The 26,292-nt window shown below is 40.4% G+C and overlaps 1 protein-coding gene across 1 annotated transcript in view; it reads left to right on the top strand.

Annotated features, from left to right (window-relative positions):
• The window catches only part of COA5 (cytochrome c oxidase assembly factor 5), a 30,507-nt gene extending 4,415 nt beyond the window's left edge, over positions 1-26,092 (top strand). The window contains exons 2-3 of the mRNA XM_020903957.2: positions 23,645-23,728; positions 25,841-26,092. Of these exons, the coding sequence (XP_020759616.1) occupies positions 23,645-23,728; positions 25,841-25,882 (126 nt within the window). The 3' untranslated portion in view covers positions 25,883-26,092. The remainder of the gene's footprint in view (positions 1-23,644; positions 23,729-25,840) is intronic.
• Positions 26,093-26,292: the final 200 nt, after the last annotated feature.

Genomic DNA, 26,292 nt, shown 5'->3' with positions numbered 1-26,292 from the left:
GTTGCTGGTCTGTGTTCCCTCCCTGCTGTTTGACCTGAGGTCAAACTCTGGTGGAGGTAATGAGGATAATGGAGACCTCCTTCAGAAGGTCCCATGCACTGCTGCACTCAGTGCCCCCCACCCTGCAGCAGGTTGCTTGTGGTTATTTTTGCATTTGGAGATGTAATTTCAGAAAGTTGCCTTTATTTCAAAGGAAAGACAACTACCCAAATTGGACATCAATGATATTGGTGTTTCTGCTGATTCATGGTTTACATTTGGTTCACTGGTGTTGGCAGGGTCTGTGTGAAGTGAAAGTCGCTGAGTCGTCTGACTATATAGTCCATGGAATTCTCAGGCTAGAAAATGGGAACCTTTCCCTTCTCCAGGGGACATTCCTAACCCAGGGATCAAACCCAGGTCTCCCACCTTGTAGGCAGATTCTTTACCAGCTGAGCTACAAGGGAAGGGCTGTAAATACTTGTTTAATGAGTAGAGGAGCAAAGTGCCTTAGGTGCCCAAGGGAGAGCAGCTTATTTTGCCTGAGAGTTTGGAAACGTCTCACCAGAGGAGGTGATCTTTGCTCTGAGTCTTAAAGGTTGAGTAGTAGTTGATGGTGTAAAGGAGTGGAGGCTTTGGTGGTTGTCGGGAGACTCTGAAAGAACAGCATGTGCAGAAAAATCAGGGAGATGTGGGAGGGCCACCCAGAAGCTGGGCTGGAGGAGGGGAGAAAGGTTGCCATGAATGATGGCCCTGGTGTGTCAGAGTGAGGAGCTTGGGCACAGAGTAAGACTGAGGAAAGAAACTCTGGAAATGGAAGAGGACACTAGTGATAAGGAGAACACTGAATTGGTTTTTTTTTTTACAGTGGTGGGTTGATTTAGGAAACAGTTGAGTGCCAAGTCTGATTGCAGGGACGTCAAGATAAATGATCTCTGGGAAGCTGGAAAACTGAAGGCAGAGATAATGACCAGGACATGAGGAACAGATGTTCCTTGACCCCATTGAGTACATGGCCTTTTTGTTGCTGAATATGGTCAACTAGGAGAACATGGTATTATATTTATAAACAATCTCTTAAATGGAAGTGCATTTATAGTTTGCATTAAATTCATCCTGAATGGTCACTTCAACTGGACTGTAAAGGGGCAGTAGTGAGGCAAAACGTTGAGTTATGCAAATCCAGGAGGTTATCCTCTCTTCTCCCATGGGGTCACTGGCAGCTCCAGCCCACCCCTCCCCATGGTACTCAGAACCAAGGGAAATTCTGCCGAGTCTGTGCCTGCTCTGTGTGGTAACCACATTCGTGAGAAGGTTCTTGATTTCTCTGTTCCTTGAGTAAGGAAGTTAACCCAGTCTTTTGACAGATAGTAAGCCCACCTGAAAAGCTGCTGGACCTCACTTTAGGGAAGAATTCAGCATAAAATATTTAGGTTTGGGGCTGCAGTGAGAGAGAGTCCAGCAGCTGGAGGGGCTCAGAGAAATGCTGGGTAATGGTGATAAGGATGTAAACTCCAGTGGGGCTGGAGAAGAGACACAAGGAAAAAGCAGATTCAAAAGGCATCTTTCAGATAAATTTCTTAAGATTTTATGATTCCTGGGAGATCAAAAAGGTTGAAAACCGTGCCCAGGAAACTCAACTACAAGTTATCTCCCTTGTGTCTCTGTTAACAGCTTCCTGATTGCTGGCTTTTTATTAGAATCACCTGGCGTTGGAGATGGAGCCCTTAAAAGTACAGATTGCACTGCTCTCCTGTCTCCCTTATAAATTATAAGTGTCCCAGCTTGGCTTTTGGACACAGCCATGTTTGGGAGTCACCAGTCTTGACCTCAGAAGGCAAATAAGCGTGGGAGTGTATTAATTAGTTTATAGATTCAGGTAAATGTTACAGAGACGGGAATAACACTGGCTTAAAATACCATTGAGAATTCTCTCTTTTGCACTTGTGCCTGTAATTGGGATCTAGCTTGATCCTGTCTTTCATGGATCTGAACACTGTTGATCTGTGGGGTTAGGTGCTATGATGAGAGAGAGGATGTTACTCTCACACTCATGGTCTGAGAATGCCATGCTGCCGCGTCATCAAGCCTGGTAACATGGTGGAGGGAGTGGGAGAGTGGGCACGCCACTCTCCCTGAAGGACCAACTTGGAGGTTTTACTTTCCAGTGTCCTACCTATTTCATTGGCTAGAACTTAGTCACATGACACTGCCCAGCTGCAAAATGGCTGGTTAATCCAGCTCGGCCATAAAAGAGTGATTGTTAAGGGGCTGGAGGAAGATGAAGTAACATTTCTCTCATGTGTGTTTTATCTAGATGGATCTTCCCACTAGGCAGTTGGCAGTATGGGTTGAAAGCTTGTGAAAAAGATGGCATCTTAAATACATTTTAAGGAAGCGTCAGTTTATAGATTACAGTCTTTTGTATAATTGTAGTCTTTTATCTCTCTCCACATTGTTCATGTTGGCAGCCTCATTACAGAGGAATAGTGTAGAGAAGCTTTCTACTCTGTTTTGGTTCACTTTTGAGGTTCACTGTGGTATTTATTGAGTTAGCCAAGAGCTTGGTCCAGGTTTTTCCATATCATTCTATTGCAAAACTTGAATGTTGGCCAACCCAGTAAATGACCATTCAAATCTAGGGCCCAAGCAGACATGAAGACTGGAATGTGGCCAAGACTCCTGGGATCAGGAATGCCGTACATGTACCCTGTAACTTTTTTCACAGAGAAAACTAGAAGTGTGACTGGCGCTTGCAAAATAAAGGCTTTGGGGAGTGACTGTACTGGCGGGGTTGTGGTGCAAGAGCTGCTAGAGGGGAGGTCCCTGATGATGGACGAGCAGGCAAAATTTAAACACCAGGTGTTTCTTCTTAAGTAGTACTCCAGCCAGCCTCATCAACATTCTTCTGAATTGTTGAGAACTGGCATTAAAGCTGTTCAGATTTTAGAGCACCTAATTGTAGCTGTTTGGGCTTTTAAAGTTAACATAGAACAGAATCATTTTTATTCTCAGACACATAGGCCTAATTCATCTTGTATTGGAACTCTCTTTGATTAGGAAGATTCCATGATCTTCCTTTCTGTTGTCAAGTGATTCGTGAAGCTAATGTTTATAAGCAGTATATGTTTTATTCATTTGTTATTTCTTTAATAGTAAGATGTAAGGTTTTGGTTTTTTTCCCCTCATGTATTGACAGTTTAATGTCATTACACCTCGTGATTCAGAGAACCCAGTTCAGTCTCCTTTTTCCAGGCGGCGGTGTGTGCGTTCACATTCCTGGGAAACGGAGCCCTCAGCGCCGCCCCCGGCTCCCCCTGTCACCCCCCACCACGTGGGTGGCTTGCTCACAGGGCCAGGGAACCACTGGCATGGGCACACCACCTTCCTGCTATTGGAGGCTCGCGTAGACAGGACTGTCTTGTTCAAAAGTCATTTTATGCATTCATTTTTGGCCGTGCTGAGCCTTCGCTGCCACGCAGGCTTCTCTCTGGCTGTGGCGAGCAGGGCTGCTCTCCAGACGCAGCAGCTTTAGAGCGTCTGGGCCTCAGAAGCTGTGCACGGCTTAGCTGTCTCTTGGCATGTGGGCTCTTCCTGGACCAGGGGTGGAACCCTTGTCTCCTACACTGGCACCAGGGAGACCCTGGCAGGAATATCTTATGTTTACTTTGAACCTCCTGATAAACTGACCTGGGGCAGTTGTGATTTTTTTTTTTTTAAAAAAAACACCTTATGGGTGTTTAGTTACTAGACAAATTAGACGGCATGACATTCAAAAAGAAATTTTAAAGTAGTTAAATTTTAGTCTTGCCTCTCTAAATTGTAAAGTATACTTTCTGTAGGTGCTTCCATGTGTCATATATGTTTTAAGTGCCTTTGTAATAAGTTCAATGGCGGTATATTTGTTAAAAGTATTTTAAGATAATGAGCATGTAGTATTAGGATCTGTGTCCCACCTTTGTTGTTGTTCAGTCGCTGAGTCCTTTCTGACCCCATGGATTGCAGCATGCCAGGCTGTACTCTCTTCCCATCTCGCAGATTTTGCTCAGATTCATGTCCATTGAGTTGGTGATGCCATCCAAACACCTCATCCCCTGCTGTCCCCTTCTCCTTTTGCCTTCAGTCTTTCCCAGCATCAGGGTCCTTTCCAGTGAATTGGCTGTTCACATCAGGTGGCCAGAGTATTAGAGCTTCAGCTTCAGCACCAGTCCTTCCAATGAATATTCAGGGTTGATTTCCTTTAGGATTGACTGGTTTGATCTTGCAGTCCAAGGGCTCTCAAGAGTCTCTCTAGCATCACAGTTTGAAAGGATCAGTTCTTCAGTGCTCAGCCTTTTATGGTCTAACTCTCACATCTGTACATTACTAGAAAAACCATAGCTTTGGCTATATGCACCTTTGTCGGCAAAGTGATATCTCTGCTTTTTAATCTAGGTTTGGCATAGCTTTTCTTCCAAGGAGCAAGCATCTTCATGGCAGCAGTCACTGTCCACAGTGATTTTGGAGCCCAAGAAAATAAAGTCTGTCACTGCTTCCACTTTTCCCCCTTCTATTTGCCTTGAAGTAATGGGACTGGATGCCATGATCTTAGTTTTTTGAATGCTGAGTTTTAAGCCATCTTTTTCATTCTCCTCTTTCACCCTCATCAAGAGGCTCTTCAGTTCCTCTTCACTCTCTGTCATTAGAGTGGTATCATCTGTATATCTGAGATTGTTGATATTTCTCCTAGCAATCTGGATTCCATCTTGTGCTTCATTCTGCCTGGCATTTTGCATGATGTACTGTGCATAGAAGTTAAATAAGCAGGGTGACAATATACAGCCTTGTATTCCTTAACCAATTTTGAACCAGCGTGTTGTTCCGTGTCCAGTTCTGTTTTGTTTTGTTTTTAATTATTTTTTAATTGAAGTATAGTTGCTTTACAGAATTTTGTTGTTTTCTGCCAAACATCAACATGAATCAGCCATAGGTATACATATGTCCCTTCCCTCTTGAACCTCCCTCCCATCTCCCTCCCCATCCCACCCCTCTAGGTTGTTAGAGAACCCCTGTTTGAGTTCCCTGAGTCATATAGCGAATCCCCGCTGGCATCCTGTTGTCCATATGGTGGTGTGAGTTTCCATGGCACTCTGTCCACACATCTCACCCTCTCCTTCCCCTCCCCACCCCTTGTTTCCATAAGTCTGTTCTCTATGTCTGTTTCTCCATTGCTGCCCTGTAAATAAATTAATCGGTACCATCTTTCTAGATTCCATATATATGCATTAGTATACAATATTTATCTTTGTGTTTCTGAGTTAACTTCACTCTGTATAACAGGCTCTAGTTTCATCCACCTCAGAACTGACTCAGATGTGTTCGTTTTTATGGCTAATATTCCACTGTATATATGTGCCACAGCTTCTTTACCCATTAATCTGTCTATGGACATCTAGGTTGCTTCCATGTTCTAACTTTAGTAAATAGTGCTGCAGGGAACATTGGGGTACACACACGTGTCTTTTTCAGTTTTGGTTTCGTCAGAGTATATGCCTAGTAGTGGGGTTGCTGGGTCATACGTTGGTTCTATTCCTAGTTTTTTAAGGACTCTATACCATCTTGGATAGTGGCTGTATCAATTTACATTCCCACCAGCAGTGCAAGAGGGTTCCCTTTTCTCCACCCCCTCTTCAGCATTTATTGTTTATAGACGTTTGGATAATGACCATTCTGACTAGTGTCAGGTGGTATCTTATTGTAGTTTTGATTTTCACTTCTTTAATAATGAGTGATGTTGAGCATCTTTTCATGTGTTTGTTAGTCATCTGTATGTCTTTGGAGAAATGTCTGTTTAGGTCTTTTTCCCACTTTTTGATTGGGTTGTTTGTTTTTCTGGCATTAGGTTGTATGAGCTGCTTGTATATTTTGGAAATTAATCCTTTGTCAGTTGTTTCATTTGCTATTGTTTTCTCCCTTTCTAAGGGTTGTCTTTTCACCTTGTTTATAGTTTCCTTTGCTGTGCAAAAGCTTTTAAGTTTAATTAGATCCCACTTGTTTGTTTTGGTTTTTATTTCCATTACCCTAGGAGGTGGGTCAGAGGATCTTGTTTTGGTTTATGTCATTGAGTGTTCTGCCTATGTTTTCCTCTAAGATTTAATGTAATGGTTTTTAAGTCTTTAATCCATTTTGAGTTTATCTTTGTGTTTGGTGTTAGGAAGTGTTCTAATTTTATTCTTTTACATGTAGCTGTCCAGTTTTCCCAGCACCATTTATTGAAGAAGCTGTCTTTGCCCCATTGTATATTCTTGCCTCCTTTGTCAAAAATAATCCATAGGTGCATGGATTTAATCTCTGGGCTCTCTGTCTTGTTTCATTTGTCGATATTTCTGTTTTTGTGCTGGTACCATACTGTCTTGATGACTGTACCTTTGTAGTATATTCTGAAGTCAGGAAGGTTGATTCCTCCAGCTCCTTTCATCTTTCTTAAGACTGCTTTGACTATTTTGGGTCTTTTGTGTTTCCATATGAATTGTGAAATTTTTTGTTCTAGTTCTGTGAAAAATGCCATTGGTAATTTGATAGGGATCACGTTGAATCTGTAGATTGCATTTGGTAGTATAGTCATTTTCACAGTATTGATTTCTAACCCAGGAACATGGAATATCTCTCCATCTGTTTATGTCATCTCATTTCTTTCATCAGTGTCTTATAATTTTCTGTATGCAGTTGTTTTGTCTCTTTAGGTAGGTTTATTCCTAGATGTTTTATTCTTTTTATTGTAGTGGTGAATGAGATTGATTCCTTAATTTCTCTTTCTGATTTTTTTGTTGTTGTTGTTAGTATAGGGGAATGCAAGTGATTTCTGTGTATTGATTTTGTATCCTGTGACTCTGCTAAATTCACTAATTAGCTCTAGTAATTTTCTGATAGTATCTTCAGGGTTTTCTGTGTATAGTATTATGTCATCTGCAAACAGTGAATTTTATTTCTTCTCTTCTGGTCTGGATTCCCTTTATTTCTTTTTTTCTCTCTGATTGTCATAGCTTGGACTTCTAAAACTATATTGAATAATAGTGGTAACCCCTTGTCTTGCTTCTGATCTTAGAGGGAATGCTTTCTGTGTTTCACCATTGAGAATAATGTTTGCTGTGGGCTTATCATATATGGCCTTTACTAAGGTGAGGTAGGTTCTTCTCTGCCCATTTTTTGAACAGTTTTTATCATAAATAGGTGCTGAATTTTATCAAAGGCCTTTTCTGCATCTATTGAGATTATCATATGGTTTTTATCTTTCAGTTTGTTAATGTGGTGTATGTATCACATTGGTTGATTTGCATATATTGAAGAATCCTTATATCCCTGGAATAAACCCGACTTGATCATGGTGTATGGGCTTTTTAATGTGTTATTGAATTCTGTTTCCTAGAGATTTGTTGAGGATTTTTGCATCTGTGTTCATCAGTTATATTGGCCTGTAATTTTCTTTTTTTATGTTGTCTTTGCCTGGTTTTAGTATCAGGGTGATGGTGGCTTTGTAGAATGTATTTGAATGTGTTCCTTCCTCTGCAATTTTTTGAAAGAGTTTTAGAAGGATAGGCATTAGTTCTTGTCTAAATGTTTGATAGAATTCACCTGTGAAGCCATCTGGCCGTGGGCTTTTGTTTTTTGAGAGGTTTTTGATCACAGTTTTGATTTCAGTGCTTGTAATTGGGTGGTTCATAATTTCTGTTTCTTCCTGGTTCAGTCTTATAAGCTTAAACTTTTTTAAAAACCTGTCCATTTCTTCCACATTGTCCATTTTATTGCCATATAGTTATTCATAATAATGTCTTATAATCCTTTGTATTTCTGCATTGTCTGTTGTAACCTCTCCTTTTTCTTTTCTGATTTTGTTGGTTTGATTCTTCTCTTTTTTTCTTGATGAGTCTGGCTGAAGGTTTGTTGATTTTGTTTATCTTCTCAAAGAACCAGCTTTTAGTTTTAATAATCTTTGCTATTGCTTCTTAAATTTCTTTTTTATTTATTTCTGCTCTGATCTTTATGATTTCTTTCCTTCTGCTAACTAAGGCTTTTTGTTGTTGTTCTTCTTCTTCTTTTCCCACTTGTTTTAGATGTAAAATTAGGTTGTCTATTCGATGTTTTTTTTGTTTCTTGAGGTAGGGGTGTATTGTAAAAACTTCCCTCTTAGAACAGCTTTTGCTGCATCCCATAGGTTTTGAGAGAAGACAGTGGCACCCCACCCCAGTACTCTTGCCTGGAAAATCCCATGGACAGAGGAGCCTGGTAGGCTGCAGTCCATGGGACGGCGAAGAATCAGACTCGACTGAGCGACTTCACTTTCACTCTCATGCATTGGAGAAGGAGATGGCAGCCCACTCCAGTGTTCTTGCCTGGAGAATCCCAGGGACGGGGGAGCCTGGTGGGCTGTCGTCTGTGGGGTCGCACAGAGTCGGACGCGACTGAAGCGACTCAGCAGCAGCAGCAGCAGCAGCAGGGGGTTTTGAGTTACCATGTTTTCATTGTCATTTGTTTTCTTCAGTAACCTGTTCATGATTTAGAAACATTGTTTCATCTCCATGTGTTTGTGTGTTTAGTTATTTTCTTATAATTGATTTCTAGTCTTAAATTTACTGAGGTTTGACTTGTGACCCAAGATGTGGTCTGTCCTGGAGAATGTTCCATGTGCGCTTGAGAAGAAAGTATATTCACATGGATTTGAATGGAATGTCCTGAAGATATCAATGAGATCCATCTGGTCTAATATGTCATTTAAGGCTTGTGTTTCCTATTTAATTTTCTGTTTTAATGATCTGTCCATTGGTGTAAGTGGGGTGTTAAAGTCTCCTACTATTATTGTGTTACTGTCCATTTCTCATTTTATGTCTGTTAGTGTTTGTCTTAAGGATTGAGGTGCTCCTATATTGGGTGCATAGATATTTACAATTGTTATGTCTTCCTCTTGGATTGATTCCTTGATCATTATGTAGTGTCCTGTCTTATCTCTTAAAATATTCTTTCCTTTTAGGTCTACTTTGTCTGGTATGAAGATTGCTTCCCTAGCTTTCTTTTGGTTTCCATTTGCATGGAATCTATTTTTCCATTCTGTTACTTTCAGTGTGTATGTGTGTTTAGGTCTGAATTGGGTTTCTTGTAGACAGCATGTATATGGGTCTTGAATGTATCCATTCAGCCGGTCTGTGCCTTTTGGTAGGAGCATTTAATCCATTTACATTCAAAGTAATTATTGAGATATGCATTCCTTTTGGCATTTTCTTAATTGTTTGGGGTTTGCTTTTATAGATCTTTTTCTTCTCTTGTGCTTGCTGTCTGTATAAGTCCTTTAACATTTGTTGTGATGTTGGTTTGGTGGTACTGAATTATCTTAACTTTTCCTTGTCTGTAAGGTTTTTTATTTTGCTGTCAATTTTGAATGAGATCCTTGTTGGGTAGAGTAATCTTGGCTGTAGATTTTTCCCTTTCAGTACTTTACGTAGATCACTTCTGGACTGCAGATTTTCTGCTGAAAGATCAGGTGTTAAATGTGGGATTTCCTTTGTATGTTACTTGTTGCTTTTCCCTTGCTGCTTTAAACATTCTTTCTTTGTGTTTAATCTTTGTTAGTTTGATTAGTATGTGTCTTGGTGTGTTTCTCCTTGGGTTTATCCTGTGTGGAACTCTTTGCATTTCTTGGACTTGATTGACTGTTTTGTTTTCCATGTTGGGGAAATTTTCAACTAGACGCTGTCAGAAAATTTTTCATACCCTTCCTTTTTCTTTTCTTCTTCTGGAATCCCTATAATTTGAATGTTGGTGTGTTTAATACTGTCCCAGAGGTCTCTGAGACTGTCCTCAATTATTTTCATTCCTTTTACTTTATTCTGCTCTTTCGCAATTATTTCCACCATTCTGTCTTCCAGGTAACTTGGCTGTCCTTCTGGCTCAGGTATTCTGCTATTGATTCCTTCTGGAGTATTATTGATTTCAGTAATTGTGTCGTTTGTCTCTGTATGTTCATTCTTTATTTCTTCTAGGTCTTTGTTAATTGATTCTTGCATTTTCTCCATTGTACTTTTGAGGTTTTGGATCATCTCTACTGCCATTATCCTGGATTCTTTTTCAGGTAGTTTGCCTACTTCTTCATTTATTTGGGCTTGTGTGTCTCTAGGTTGTTTCTTCATTTGTGCAGTATTTCTCTTTCTTTTCATTTTTCTCTTTTTTTAACTTACTGTGTTTGAGGTATCTGTTTCTGAGACTTGAGGTTGAATTCTTTCTTCCTTTTGGTTTCTGCCCTCCTGAGGTTGGTCCCGTGGTTTGTAAGTTTTGTGTAGGGTGTGCCATGTGCTTGTAGAGGGAGGTAAGTTGTTCCCCCACCCCAATGACGGGGCTGAGTGAGGTGACAATTCTGTCTGCTGATGACTGGGTCTGTATTTTTGTCTTGTTTGTTTGGATGAGGCGTCCTGCACAGGGCTCTGTTGGCAGTTGGGTGGTGCTGGGTCTTGTGTACATGCGGTTGGCCCTGTGAGAGTTCTCACTCTTTGATACTCCCTAGGTCGTGAGTTCTCTGGTCGTCTAGGGTCTTGGAGTCAGCGCTCCCACTCCAGAGGCTCAGGGCTTGATCACTTGCTGGGAATGGAGATTCCACAGGTAGTATGACATTTAATGGGATTAAAACAAATAACACAAAAATGAGAAACAAAAGACACACCACAGACAAATGTCAGTTACAAAATCAGGCAGTTGATAACTAAAATAATGGAATATACATACATAAATATACACCCGTAAGCAAAACCAAATGGTCCAAAAAAAATAAAGTACAATGGATTGACCTGTGAACAAAGGAAACCAAAAATAATGTCCACCAGTTAAGAACAAAACTAACCTAAAGCACAAACTGGAAAACAAAGCTAAAGTGAGGTGCCAACTGGGGAATAAAGCAACAAAAACAAAACAAACTAACAAATATGGTGAGAAAAAGAAAGAGAATAGAAATGCAGTGTTAAATAGAGGCAGACGGAGAAGACACATTAGAGATTAACTGCAGTGTGAAAAGAACAGTAGGAAAAGCAAGCAAAGTAATAAGTGTAGAAAGAAATAGTAATATTTTAAAATTTAAAAGCTGAAATTAAAGAAAGGAAAAGAATAGAAAAAAGAAGAAGAAGAAGGAAAAAAAAAAGAAAACCCCACAGAACCATGAAAGGCCAATGTAGAGGCAGAAGTATGTAACAGAAATAAAAAGTGTGATTAAGGAAAGTTCTAAAAAGCTTAAATAGATTTAATAGTGCTAATAAAGTCAAAAGCTACAGCAGCAGATGAAAAAAAAAAAAATCCAGAAGCAACCACAGAACAGTCAACATGTAAGAATAATGAATGTCTGTCTTGGGTCTCTGCTGTCAGCATCCGTTCCCTCGTTGGCAGTCGCAGTCCACCTTGCCTCCCTAGAATGCACTCCAGCACTGGGCTGGTGTCGGGATCTGCTGTGGGGGCAGCTCAGACTCTAATCTGGTCCTGCTCCTGTGTGTTCTTACCCCCAGTGTCCACAGCTGTCAGAACTAGTGCATTTTCTCTTGTGAGAATTCTCAAACATCCTTTTATATACTCCACAGATACAGGGTCTGTGCAGTCAACTGTATGGATTTAGTCCACAGTTTGTACAGCTAGTGGGAAGGTTTTGGGTCTTCTTGCTTAGCCACACTGCCCTGGGTGTCAGTTGGGTTTTACCTCCACCTCTACATGTGGGTCGTCTTAGAGGGCTCTCTGGCTTGGTTCCTTTTCTGTAGCTCCTCAAGTCAGACACATAAAGGGACCCCCCTGGCTGGAATCCTCCTCTTGCTTCCTGAGCCAAGAGCTTGAAGGGCCATTCTCTCTACTGTTCAGCTGCTGGTGCTGGCATGTGGCGAGAGAGATGCTACGGTGATGGTTCCATCCCCTACACATGACTGAGCTTATTGCTTTCCCTCAGTGGCTGGTTTTCCACCACAATCTCCTCACTTCCCCTTGGGCTGTCTCCCCACAGTGAACAGAAATCCTCGCCCTGGGATTGCTCTACAATCCCTGCACTCCAGCTCCCAGCCACTGTGCCTTCTAGGGGACGTGTCTGGGGTATGTATGGCTGCAGCCAGGATTGTTTGTGTGATTCTCATTCCATTTAGACTGTCACAGATCAGCTGCTTCACTCTCAGCATCAGATGTTTCTCCTCTTACCCAAGAGTTGCCCTGATGTGGGGATCAGACCCTTGCTTCAGTTCCCCCACCCACTGAGGGCAGGTCCAGTCCTACTAACTCTCCTAACTCTCCTGTTTCTCCCCTTAGTTCCTGAGTCCTACCAAGTTTTGCATGGTTCTATGTATTCTTTTCCAGTGGTCAGGTACTGCTGCCCACTCTCAGCTGGTGTTCTGCAAGCACTTCTGTGTCTGAAGGTATATACCTGATGTATCCGTGGAGAGAGATGTACTTCCACATCCACTTACTCCTCCGCCATCTTTTTCTCCCCTTGTCTGGTTCTAACTGTTGCTTCCTGACCTGCATACAGGTTTCTTAGGAGACAGCAGAAGACAGGTAAGGGGATTTGGTATTCCCATCTCTTTAATAATTTTCCACAGTTTGTTGTGAGCCACACAGTCAAAGGTTTATCAGGGCAAAAAAGTAGATGTTTTTCTGAAATCCCCTTGCTTTATGATCCAATGAATGTTGGCAATTTGATCTCTGATTCCTTTTCTAAACCCAGCTAGTATATCTTGAAGTTCTCGGTTCATGTAGTGCTGAAGCCTTGCTTAAAGGATTTTGAGCATAACTTTACTAGCTAGTGAATTGAGTGCAATTGTTTGGTAGTTTGAACACTTTTTGGCATTGCCTTTCTTTGGGATTGGGATGGAAACTGATCTTTTCTGGTCCTTTGCCCATTGCCGAGTTTTCCAAGTTTGCTGACATATTGAGTGCAGCACTTTAATAGCATCATCTTTTTAAGATTTTAAATAGCTCAGCTGGAATTCTATCACCTTCTCTAGCTTTTGTTTGTTTGTTTGTTCTTTGCTTATGTTATTTTTATTTTTTAAAAATTAATTTATTTTAATTGGAGGATAATTACAGTATTGTGATGGTTTTTGCCATACATCAGCATGAATCGGCCATAGACATACATGTGTCCCCCCCATCCTGAATCCCCTTCCCACCTCCCTCCCACCCTATCCCTCTAGGTTGTCCCAGAGCGCCAGCTTTGGGTGCTTTGCTTCTTGCATCAAATTTGTACGAGTCATCTATTTTACATATGGTAATATGTTTCAATGCTATTCTCTCAAGTTATCCCATCCTTGCCTTCTCCCACTGAGTCCAAAAGTCTGTTCTTTACATCTGTGTCTCCTTTGTTGCCCTGCACATAGGATTGTTGGTACCATCTTTCTAAATTCCATATGTATGTGTTAATATACAGTATTTGTCCTTCTCTTTCTGATATACTTCACTCTGTATAATCAACTCCAGGTTCATCCACCTCATTAGAACTGACTCAAATGCATTAGTTTTTATAACTGAGTAATATTCCATTGTGTATATGTACTACAGCTTCCTTATCCATTCATCTGCCAGTGGACATCTAGGTTGCTTCCATGTCTTAGCTATTGTAAATAGTGCTGCAGTGAACATTGAGGTACTTGTGTCTCTTTCATTTCTGGTTTCCTTGGGGTTTATGCCCAGCAGTGAGATTGCTGGGTTGCATGGCAGTTCTATTTCTGGTTTTTGAGAACTCTCCACACTGTTCTCCACCAGCAGTGCAAGAGGGTCCCCTTTTCTCCATATCCTCCACAGCATTTATTGTTTGTAGGCTTTCTGATGCTGACCATTCCAGCCTGTGTGAGATAATACCTCATTGTGGTTTTGATTTGCAATTCTTTAATAATGAGAAATGTCAAGCATCTTTTCATGTGTTTACTAGCCATCTGTATGTCTTCTTGGAGAATTGTCTGTTTAGGTCTTTTGCCCACTTTTTGATTGGGTTGTTCATTTTTCTCAAATTGAGCTGCTAAATATATTTTGGAGATTAGTCCTGTGTCAGTTGTTCCATTTGCTACTGCTTTCTCCCATTCTGAGGGCTGTCTTTCACCTTTATAGTTTCCTTCATTGTGCAAAGGTTTTATGTTTAATTAGGTCCCATTTGTTTATTTTTTTATTTCCGTTACTCTGGGAGGTGAGTCAGAGAGTGTTCTGTCTGTTTTTGTCTGAGAGTTTTATAGTTTCTGGTCTTACATCTGGGTCTTTAATCCATTTTGTGTTTATTTTTGTGTGTGGTGTTAGCAGCTGTCCTAGTTTCATTCTTTAAAACATAGCTGACCAATTTTTGCAGTACCACTTGTTGAAGAGGCTGTCTTTCCTCCATTGTATATTTTTGCTTCCTTTGTCAAAAGATAAGGTGTCCATAGGTGCGGATTTATCTCCAAACTTTCTATTTTGTTCCATTGATCTGTATTTCTGTCCTTGTGCCAGTACTGTCTTGATGACTGTAGTTTTGTAGTATAAAGTTGGGGAAGTTGATTCTAGTTCTATTCTTATTTCTCAAGATTGCTTTGGCTATTTTGTAGCTCATACATATTGTGAAATTATTGGTTTTAATTCTGTGAAAAATACCATTGGTAGTTTGATAGGGATTGTGTTGAATCTATAGATTGCTTTATGTAGTATATTCATTTTCACTATATTAATTCTTCCAATCCAAGAACATGGTATTTCTCCATCTATTTGTGTTATCTTTGATTTTTTTCATCAGTGTTTTACAGTGTCAGTATGTCTAAATATTTTGTTCTTTTCATTGCAATGGTGAATGGGATTGTTTCCTTACTTTTTCTCTCTCTTTTCATTGTTGGTGTATAGGAATGCAAGGGATTTCTCTGTGTTCATTTTATATCCTTTGAATTTACTACTTTCATTGATTAGCTCTAGTTATTTTCTGCTGGCGTCTTTAGGGTTTTCTATGTAGAGAATCATGTCATCTGCAAACTGTGAGAGATTTACTTCTATTTTTCCATCCTGGATTCCTTTTTCTTCTTTTTCTTCTCTGATTGCTGTGGCTAGGATTTCCAAAACTATGTTGAGTAGCAGTAGTGAGAGTGGGCACCCTTGTCTTGTTCCTAATTTTTGAGGAAATGCTTTCAAGTTTTAGCCATTGAGGATAATGTTTGCTGTGGGTTTGTTGTATATGGCTTTTATTTTCTTGAGGTATGTCCCTTCTGTGCCTACTTTCTGGAGAATATTTATTATAATGAGTTTTGAATTTTGTTAAAGGCTTTCTCTGCATCATGGAAATAATCATATGGTTTTTATCTTTCAATTTGTTGATATGGTGTATCACATCAATTGATTTGTGAATATTGAAGAGTTCTTATTACTTCCTTGGACTAAAGCCCACTTGATCATGATGTATGATCTTTTTAATATGTCATTGGATTCTGTTTGCCAGAATTTGTTGAGGATTTTTGCATCTATGTTCATCAGTGATATTGGCCTGTAGTTTACTCTTTTTGTGTGTGGCATCTTCATCTGGTTTTGCTATCAGAGTGATTATGGCCTTGTCGGATGAGTTTGGAAATTTTCCTTCCTCTGTGATTTTCCGGAAGAGTTTGAGTAGGATAGGTATTAGCTCTTCTTGAAATTTTTGGTAAAGTTCACCTGTGCAGCCATCTGGTCCTGGGCTTTTGTTGGTTGGAAGATTTTTGATTATAGTTCTGTTTTCCATGCTTGTGAATTTCTACTTCTTCCTGGTTCAGTTTTGGAAGGTTATACTTTTCTAAGAATTTGTCCATTTCTTCCAAGTTGTCCATTTTATTGGCATATGGTTGCTCATAGTAGTTTATGTTTGTTTGTGTTTGTGTGTTGTCTGTTGTAATTTCTCCATTTTCATTTCTAATTTTATTGATTTGAGTAATCTCCCTCTTTGTTATCTTGATGAGTTTGGCTAACAGTTTGTCTGTTTGGTTTATCTTCTTGATATCTTTTTCATTTATTTCTGCTGATTTTTATGATTTCTTTCCTTCTAGTAACTTTGGGTTTTTATTGTTCTTTTTCTAGTTGCTTTAGGTATAAGGTTAGGTTGTTTATTTGATTTTTCTTTTGTTTCTTGAGGTAGGCTTATATTGCTGTCAACTTGCCTCTTGGCACTGCTTTACTGAATTCCATAGGTTTTGGGTTGTCATGTTTTCATTGCCATTTGCTCCTATGCATGTTTTGACTTCCTTTTTTATTTCTCCAGTGATCTGTTGGTTATTCAGGAGTGTGTTGTTTGGCCTCCATGTTTGTGTTTTCTTATGGTTTTCTTTCCCTGTAGTTATTTAATCTTACAGTATTGTGATCAGAAAAAATTCTTGAAATCATTTCAGTTTTTTAAAACTCACCAAGGCTTGATTTGTGGCCCAAGATGTGATCTATCCTGGAGAATGTTCCATGCACATTTGAGAAAAAAGTGAAATCCATTGTTTTGGGGTGAAATGCCCTGCAGATATCTATTAGGTCTGTGTGTTCCAATGTATCATTTAAAGCTTGTTAATTTTCTGTTTGGATAATCTGTCCGTTGATGTGAGTGGGATATTAAAGTCCCCCAATATTTTTGTGTTACTATCAGTTTCCCCTTTAATAGTTGTTAGAATTTGCCTTATGTATTGAGATGTTCCTAAGTATTTTATCTGATGTGAGTATTGCTACTCCAGCTTTCTTTTGGTCTCCATTTGCATGAAATATCTTTTCCATCTTGACAGTAACACAAAAATATTGGGGGACTTTAATATCCCACTCATACCAACGGACAGATCATCCAGACAGAAAATTAACAAGCTTTAAATGATACATTGGACCACACAGACCTAATCGATATCTGCAGGGCATTTCACCCCAAAACAATGGATTTCACTTTTTTCTCACTTTTTTCCATCCTCACTTTCAGTTTGTATGTGTCCCTTGGTTTGAGGCGGGTCTCTTGTAGGCAGCATTATATAGGAGTCTTGTTTTTTTAGTATCCATTCAGCCAGTCTTTGTCTTTGGTTGGAGCATTTAACCTACTTATGTTTAAGGTAATTATTGATAAGTATCATCCCATTACCATTTACTTTATTGTTTTATAAACCTTTTCTGTGTTTCCTGTCAAGAGAAAATCCTTTAGCATTTGTTGAAGTGCTGATTTGGTGGTGCTGAATTCGGTTAGCTTTTGCTTGTCTGTAAAGCTTTTGATTTCTTCTTTAAATCTGACTGAGATCTTTGTTGGGTTGAGTAATCTTGGTTGCTTTTTCCTTTCATCACTTAAATATATACTGCCATTTGTTTCTGGCCTGCAGAGTTTCTGTTGAAAGATTAACTGTTACCCTTATGAGGATCCCCTTGTGTGTTATTTGTTGCTTTTCCCTTGCTGCTTTTAATACTTATTCTTTGTGTTTAATTTTTGTTAATTTGATTAATATGTGTCTTGATGTGTTTTTCCTTGGGTTTATCCTGTATAAGACTCTCTTCTTGGACTTGGGTGGCTGTTTCCTTCCCCATTTTAGGTAAGTTTTCAACTGTTATCTCCAGTACTTTATCATGTCCTTTCCTTTTATTGACTTCTGGGATGCCTATGATTCAAATGTTGGGGCACTTAACATTGTCCCAGAGGTCTCTGAGGCTGTCCTCATTTCTTTCTATTCTTTGTTCTTTTTTTGCACTCTGTTTCATTTATTTATACCATTCTATCATCCAGCTCACTTATCCTTTCTTCTGCCTCAATTACTTTACTGTTAGTTCCCTCCAGAGTATTTTTCACCTCAGTTATTACATTGTTCATTACTGATTGGCTGTTCTTTATTCCTTCTAGTTCCTTGTTAAACATTTCTTACGTCTTCTCAATCTGTGTCTCTAGTCTATTTATCTGTATCTCCATTTTGTTTTCAAGATTTTGTATTATCTTTACTATCATCATTTGAATTCTTTTTCAGGTAGACTTCCTATTTCTTCATCTTTGGTTTGGTTTGGTGGTATTTTTCATATTCTTTCACCTGCTGGGTATTTCTTTGCCTTTTCATTTTATTTAGTGTTCTGTGTTTACGGTCTGCTTTCTGCAGGCTGGAGGGTCATAGTTCCTCTTAATTGTGGAGTGTGCTCCCTGTGGGTTGGGTTGGCCCAGTGACTTGTGAAGGTTTCCTGGTTGGGGGAACTTGTGTCTGTTTCCTGGTGAATGGAGCTGGATTTTGTGTCTTTGGAGGGCAGTGCAGTGCCCAGTAGTGAGTTTATGGGTTTGGTATACCTTTGGGCAGCCTTTTTTTCCCTTAATGTTCAGTGTCATGTTCCTGCTTTGCTGGAGGATTAGTGTGGGGTGTCTTGCACTGGAGGTTGCTGGTTTTTGGGTGGAGCTTGATCTCAGTGTAGTATGGAGGTTTTGGGGTAGTCCCTTATCTATTAATGTTCCCTGGGGTCAGGAGTTTTGTTACGGTCCAGAGTTCTGGAGTTGAGCCTCCTGCCTCTGGGTTTTGGCCCCCACCTTTTACAGTAGCATCAAGACTTCAGCCACACAGCACAGAAGACAAAACCACTAGGTTAATGATGAAACAACTCTCCACAGCCAGAAACAAAGAGATTCACAGAGTTATACAGGAAAGAGAAGAGGGAGAGAGGAGATATAGGTGATCAGAAGGAGAAAAGGGGGAGTCAAAAGGGAAGGGACCAATCAAGCCAGTAGAAATCCCTAAGTGAAAATGCATATTGAAAATTAGACTCTCAAAGATACAAAATTAATAACAAAAGCTCAAAAAGCAAAAGTTAAAAACCTAAAGTAAAAATTAGGCTCCCAAAAGTACAATATACAAAAAGCCAGAGTCAAACATAAAAATAAAGAATGTGTAATTTATTTAAAAAGTAAGTTTTTTTAAAAGAAAGATATACGTAGGCTATTTTTAAAAAAGTTAAAGGAGTACTAAAGAAGCATATTAGGACAGTATGAGGGAAAAAAGAAAAAGTGAAGGAAGGGGAAAAAAGAGGGGAAAAAGATAAAATAATAATTAAAAAAGGAATTTAAAAAATAATAAAACCTTAAAAAATAATAACAAGAAAAACGTATCTAGAAATGTCTCTGGAGCTGTTGTGGGTAGTGTGGGGTCAGTTCGGTGTCAGATATTCCCTCGTTCCAGCTTGTACTTGTTCTCAAAGTCTGTGGTTGCCCCTCAGATGCACCGTCACAGCTTAGCTGCAGGATTTTAATCTGTTGCACCTGCCAGCTCTGGAGCAGTTCCCCCTGCTTTTCATTGCTTAGGCTGGCCTCCTCTGTTTGCAGGCCTCTCTTCAGTGCCCGATTTCTGCCCTGACGAGAGGGTGGAAGTGGCCACTAATGTGGGCTCGCTTGCTCAGCTGTGCTTTGGAGGGGAGGGACGCTACGAACAAAACACACTGGCCTGTGTGGGGAGCACTTGCAGCGGATGGGCCACTCGGGGGTCGCCACAGCCCCAGGCAGCATGCGCCTCCCAAGTCCAAGCGGCTCAGGCTCCTGGGGCACCGCGAGGGCACAGTCCCTGGTGGGCTGTGCCTTTCCTCAGGGGAGCTGGTCTCAGGCTGACACCGCCGGCAGATATGAACTATCCAGGACCCCAGGAAGACGTGGTGAGCGGTTGGCAGCCTGCTCAGTGCTTGGTGGGAAGTATGGTCCCTGGGACTGAGATTGCAGTGGCCCTTTGCCTTTCGCCTCTGGCTGTCCTGCACCTGTCTCTCTGCCTCCAGGGAGAGCCACAAACAGCAGCTCTCCTTTGCTATCTGTGAGGGTGTGACCCTTTATTCTGTGAGTGCCCCAGGGGTCACGGTGCAGCATTAGAGCCTTCCCGAGGGAAAGGTCCTTTTTTTTCCTTTGTTCCTCTGGCATTCCCACAGTTTGGGGCTCCCCATTCTGTCTGTGCTGTGTCACGTTGGTCCCCTCATTGAGTCCTCATGGCGTTCAAGCCCGGTCTTCTCCCCAAGGCCCAGCCGCGCAGCACGCACCTCTGCCCCCAGCCCCACTCACGGTGGGGTCGCAAGCATAGGAGCTGCTGCTTTGGCTGGTAATCGCCTTTCGGCGGGTTTCTGTGGTGGGTTTTTTATGCTGCTTCTGAGATTCCAGAGCTCCCACTGATCTCCCCACTGAGACGGCTTCCTACTGTGTGGAGACTTCTTCTCGAATTCCTCCCCAGGATAAGTCTCCATCCTGAAATCCTTCGTCTCCCTTTTCATCTTTATCCTTTGTGCCACATAATTTCAGAGAAATTGGTATCTGGGGTCCTCTGCCAGCATTCAGAAGTTGTTCTGTGGAGGTTGCTCCACGCGCAGGTGACCTTTTAATGTATCTGTCAGGGAGAGAGTGGTCTCCCCCTCCTACTCTTCTGCCATCCTGGGACCACTCCCCTCTAGCTTTGTTTGTAGTGATGCTTCCTAGGGCCCACTTGACTTCACACTCCAGGATATCTGGCTCTAAGTGAGTGACTACACCACCATGGTTTTCTGGGTCATTAACACCTTTCTGGTATAGTTCTGCTGTGTATTCTTGCTACCTCCTCTTAATCTCTTCTGCTTCTGTTAGGTCTTTAGCATTTCTGTCCTTTATTGTGCCCATCCTTGCATGAAATCTTCTCTCGATATCTCCGATTTCATCGATGAGATCCCTAGTCTTTCCCATTCTGTTATTTTCCTCTCTTGCTTTGCATCATTCATTTAAGAATCTAGTAGGCAGATCTAATCCCTTGAATCTATTTGTCACCTCCACTGTATAATCATAAGGGATTTGATTTAGGTAATACCTGAATGGTCTAGTGTTTTTCCCTACTTTCTTTAGTTTAAGCCTGAATTTTCCAGTAAGGAGCTTATAATGTGAGCTAGGTAAGAGCTAAAATTTAGTAGTATTTCAGTAGGTAAACATTCTGTTACCTCCACTAACTTTGTTCATAGTAATGCTTCTTAAGACCCACTTCACACTCCAAGATGTCTGGCTCTAAGTGAGTGACCACACCACTGTGGTTATCTGGGTCATAAAGACCTTTTTTGTATAGTTCTTCCACATGTTCTTTCTACCCTTTCTTAATCTCTTCTGCTTCTGTTAACTTGTTACTGTAACATTTTATAGGAGGCAGTGACCAGAACCATCCAAAAGAAAAAATAATGCCAGAAAGGAAAAGTTCAGTTCAGTCACTCAGTCGTGTCCGACTCTGTGACTCCATGGACTGCAGAAGCCAGACCTCCCTGTCCATCACCACCTCTCAGGGTTTACTCAAACTCATGTCCGTCGAGTCAGTGATGCCATCCAGCCATCTCATCCTCTGTCGTCCCCTTTTCCCCCTGCCTACAATCTTTCCCAGCATTAGGGTCTTTTCAAATGAGTCAGCTCTTTGTATCAGATGGCCAAAGTATTGCATTATCAGCTTCAGCATCAGTCCTTCCAATGAACACTCAGGACTGATCTTTAGGATGGACTGGTTGGATCTCCTTGTAGTCCAAGGGACTCTCAAGAGCCTTCTCCAACACCACAGTTCAAGAGCATCAATTCTTCGGCACTCAGCTTTCTTTATAGTCCAACTTTCACATCCATACATGACTACTGAAAAAACCATAGCCTTGACTAGACGGAACTTTGTTGGCAAAGTAATATCTCTGCTTTTTAATATGCTGTCTAGGTTGGTCATAACTTTTCTTCTAAGGAGCAAGCGTCTTTTAATTTCATGGCTGCAGTCACCATCTGCAGTGATTTTGGAGCCCAAAAAAATAAAGTCAGCCACTGTTTGCCCATCTATTTGCCATGAAGTGATGGGGCTGGATGCCATGATCTTAGTTTTCTGAATGTTGAGCTTTAGGCCAACCTTTTCACTCTCCTCTCACTTTCATCAAGAGGCTCTTTAGTTCTTGTTCACTTTCTGCCATAAGGGTAGTGTCATCTGCATATCTGAGGTTGTTGATATTTCTCCCAGCAATCTTGATTCCAGCTTGTGCTTCATTCAGCCCAGCGTTTCTCATGATGTACTCTGCATATAAGTTAAATAAGCAGGGTGACAATATACAGCCTTGATGTACTCCTTTCCCGATTTGGAACCAGTCTGTTGTTCCATGTCTAGTTCTAACTGTTGCTTCCTGACCTGCATACAGGTTTCTCAAGAGGCAGGTCAGGTGGTCTGGTATTCCCATCTCTTTCAGAATTTTCCACAGTTTATTGTGATCCACACAGTCAAAGGTTTTGGCATAGTCAATAAAGCAGAAATAGATGTTTTTCTGGAACACTCTTGCTTTTTCAATGATCCAACGGATGTTGGCAATTTGATCTCTGGTTCCTCTGCCTTTCCTAAAACCAGCTTGAACATCTGGAATTTCGCGATTCACATATTGCTGAAGCCTAGCTTAGAGAATTTTGAGCATTACTTTACTAGCTTGTGAGATGAGTGCAGTTGTGCAGTAGTTTGAGCATTCTTTGCATTGCCTTTCTTCAATTTAAGTCTGAATTTGGCAATAAGGAGTTCATGATCTGACCCACAGTCAGCTCCGTCTTGGGTGGCCCTACACGGCATGGCTTAGTTTCAGTGAGTTAGACAAGACTGTGATCCATGTGATCAGATTGGCTAGTTGTCTGTGATCGTGATTTCAGTCTGTCTGCCCTCTGATGCCCTCTCTCAGCGCCTGCCATCTTACTGGGGTTTCTCTTACCTTGGACGTGGGGTAGCTTCTCACGGCTGCTCCAGCTCTGCACAGCCACCACTTGCTGCAAGTGGTTGTCTGAAAAACCAATGGTTGTCTGGGATTTACCTACGAAAATACTACTAAATTTTAGCTGTTATCTGCTTTCACAGTTACTTTATCAAGTGTGATTTTTAAAGTCTTATTATTTGTTAAGAGTCAGAAATAGCACTAATCTTATAGCAGTACCAGCTAGTGAACTTCAGCAATATCCTGTCTTGTTGGCAGAAAGGGAATGGTTCAATCCAATTTTCTTAAGCTCTTACGAGCTTTCACTGCTTAAAGACAAGTTGAGCCCAAGACACATTGAGCCCGAGAAGATCTTCCCTCACCAGTATATATAAATTCTGTTAAAAATTTCACTTTCGTTTTCCAATTCTTAGTGAGCTTCTCAGAATAGAGAACTTGACTGTGAAGGTAAAGGGTGGGAAAATGCAAAGATGTGTTCCAGGTAGACTTGCTTGTGTAAAAGGATAATGTAATTGGAGACTTTAAAGCAAGCTGATCCTGGCTTCTAGGACAAAGCCCTCCCCTTCACTCCCGGTGTTCCTGAACTCTCACCTGCGTGCCCTCTCCCCCCGCCTCTGTCGCCGTGTCTCACACACTATCTCCCCTGTCTTTAGGACTCCTTGAGTGTGTAAGTTTGAAAAACACTGAAGAAGCCCCAGTACTACTTTCACCTCCACTCTTTTCCTTTCTTACACATAAGGAGCTAGAGATTTCAGTTTCTAGATTTCTATATAAAGATTTTAAAGAAAAGTGTCTCATGGAAACCAGTGTTTTCAAGAATTCAGGGGTATCCTTAAAGTGCCCCCAAATTATTTCACACATTTTTTATTTTATCCTTTTCTCCTTAGGTACCAACAGTTAAAATGATTTATGAATTATTTCTTATATAAATTACTGTTTTCTCCTTTTGCTTAGCTTAAAAAAAAAAAAACTGGACAGTTACTTTGGTACTTTGTGAGAGAATTTCCCATGTATTCATATTGTTTTTGTGTCATAGGAAGGAAAATCCCCTCGGCAGTGTCTGAAGGAAGGAAACTGCAAAGCTTTGAAATACTCATTTTTTGAGTGTAAGAGATCAATGGTAAGTGCCTAAAGATTTTTAAAAGCTTATGCTCAAAATTAGCTCTGTGGATTTAAATATGTGAGTGACTTAGTAATTATAAATATGTTGCAGTGATGTCACTTGGAAAAAAAAGATGTATTTTTTTCTCACCTAGTGAATTAATGTGAGGTTCATGGAAACCCACAGCTGATTGCTCTGTTATGCTGACCACAGCAGCTGAACTTCATAAATTTCTTAAAAAAGAGTTAAGACCATGGTCCTGGCAAGTACAAATGGAAAAAAAGTTGATGTTGGTCACTGTGTATTTGGGTCATTTGGCAGTTGAACAGCCATAATGTGGGGGTCTAGAGTGTGTGCCCCGTGCCTTACATGTGGATGTGATTAGAAAAAATGCTGGCACCTGTGTTTGAGTCTGTAGCGATGAACTGTGGAGAAACAGCCTCAAGGACATTACAAATCTCATGGTTTCTACTCTAGTGTTCTTTGATTCAAAGATCTACAAAGGAATAGAAACCAGGAGCTTTGTCTTTGTGAAAAGAAAATAAGAAATCACAAAAATGAACATCCCTTTAAAAACAGCAGTAACTTTAACTTGAACATGCTCTCGATTGGTCAGCAGCACTTAAATCCCTTTCCTTTTGTTGATAGGAGAAGCAGAGCACATAGGATACTATAATCTGGGAGGCTGGAGAAAAACTTTGCTAACTAATCAGATCCAGGGAGGTGTAGAGTGAGATTAAATTTGGCAATGCTTTCTCAAGTGATACAGTTCTTTGCCATATTTTCCTGTCATTTAATGTAGTAAAAGAGGATTTTCTTGCCTTCTCCCACACAGTTTTGTTACCCTTGTAAAATGCAAGCCTTTAGACCTTTCAAGAATGTTAAATCATGTTTATATAATTGAGAAGTCATAAAGAACAGTTAGTGTAGGAGGCGATTATGTGTCCTTATTAATCATAATGACTGGATTTGTAATAAACTCCCTGTTAATTCCCATCCTGAAGCTCAGGCTTTGATCTCCAAAGAACATTAAGAAATCAGAACATGTAAAACTTTTCCACAGTTTATCTGCCTTCTGCAGACATGTGCAATAATCTTAAGTAAAAAGTAAACATGCTTCTGACCATTTCTAAATATCAGCACAAGGCAGAACTTCACTCACTTTGACTTCAGAAAGAGCAGTATTGGGAACTTTTTAGCAGATTTAAGAGATCCTTGCAACCTTTCTTCAAGACTAGGACTTACTGTTAGTCCTCCAGTGTGAGGAACTAACTGTTGCAACTTCAGTTGGCAAAAACCTGAAATAAAATGATTTAAATTGTGCTGGTAATTTTGCTTAATATTTCAAACAGTGGGTATGTAACTCAGAGTGAAGGTGAGATGGTAGGTTTGAATCGGCTGTGCCCTCTTAATAAATAGCATCTCATCATCCTTGATCATGATTCCCCTGTTTGAAGATTACTTACTTTTTGAAAATGTGGCTCTTAGCTACTGTATCTGGTGCTCAGATGAAGAAATAGTGGTCTGTCCCACACTGGCTGTGTTGTCCTCATTAATAGAGTTTAGCTCTAAACTAATTCATTCCTCTGGGATTTCTGTGAAATGGTATTGACTGTGCAGTTTTGCCTTCTGTACTGACTAGGACCCTCCATCCTGTGGCACCACTTAAGAAGTGGCTGTACTGTGAGGCTTAAGTCAGAGAATATGCAGTTGACCGATGAGTAGTAATTTAAGGATTTGTAATCTCAGAATGGCTGTGTGTTACATATATTTCAAGGCTCTTTCCTCAGTTACTATTTAAAGACTCTAAAAACACTTGAATATCATCTGAAATAAAGCTTAATTAGAAAGTCAGCTTTGTTAGAAGAATAATGTATATTGAGTGTACTCCAGAAAAAAAGATGAATGTAAGTTGGACTCAAGAAGAAAATTCTTACTGTGACCGTAAATGGAACTTCTGTTTTTAATGCCATCTTTCCCTGTTATTTTTTTTTCCTGCCCCGAGCTGTGACAGTTGCCTTTTTGATATGCTGGAAGCTGGTTTACTCCTCTCATGTAGTGACACCTGTTACCAAAACTGTGTTTGATTATGGTGTCCAAATTATGATTTACTTGTGTATTTATTTTCAGTTGGATGCCAGATCAAGATTCAGGGGAAGAAAAGGATATTGATACTACTATGTTGAAACCAAGATGAAAACAACAAAGGACTCTGGTCATTAAACCAGAGAAGCCAAAATAAGAAACATACTTTTTGTTACATCTGTTCAGGTGGACCAGTTTTTTCCTCCATGAAACAAGAAAATGGATGAGTTCTGGTTTTCAGTAGGTATAAATGATTCTCTTGCTCTAAGTTATTCTTAGAATAAAAATTTAATTGAATAGTTGTGAGCTGAGAACATAATAGATGTGTTTTAAGAACTGTTCTGAAGCACAAGGAATGGGAAGATTGTTAGTTTCCACTGACTTCTCAACCACATGACACAATTTGTGCATCCTTTGTCAGTACTATGGAGGCCAGGGGTGGGACTATGAGAATCAGCATGCAGCCTGATGAGAAAATATCCGTCTGGAAGATGTAG

This window comes from Odocoileus virginianus, chromosome 2 (genome assembly GCF_023699985.2).
Source record: "Odocoileus virginianus isolate 20LAN1187 ecotype Illinois chromosome 2, Ovbor_1.2, whole genome shotgun sequence".
Classification (NCBI taxonomy): Eukaryota; Metazoa; Chordata; class Mammalia; order Artiodactyla; family Cervidae; genus Odocoileus; species Odocoileus virginianus.
This window is presented reverse-complemented; position numbering and strand designations above follow the sequence as displayed.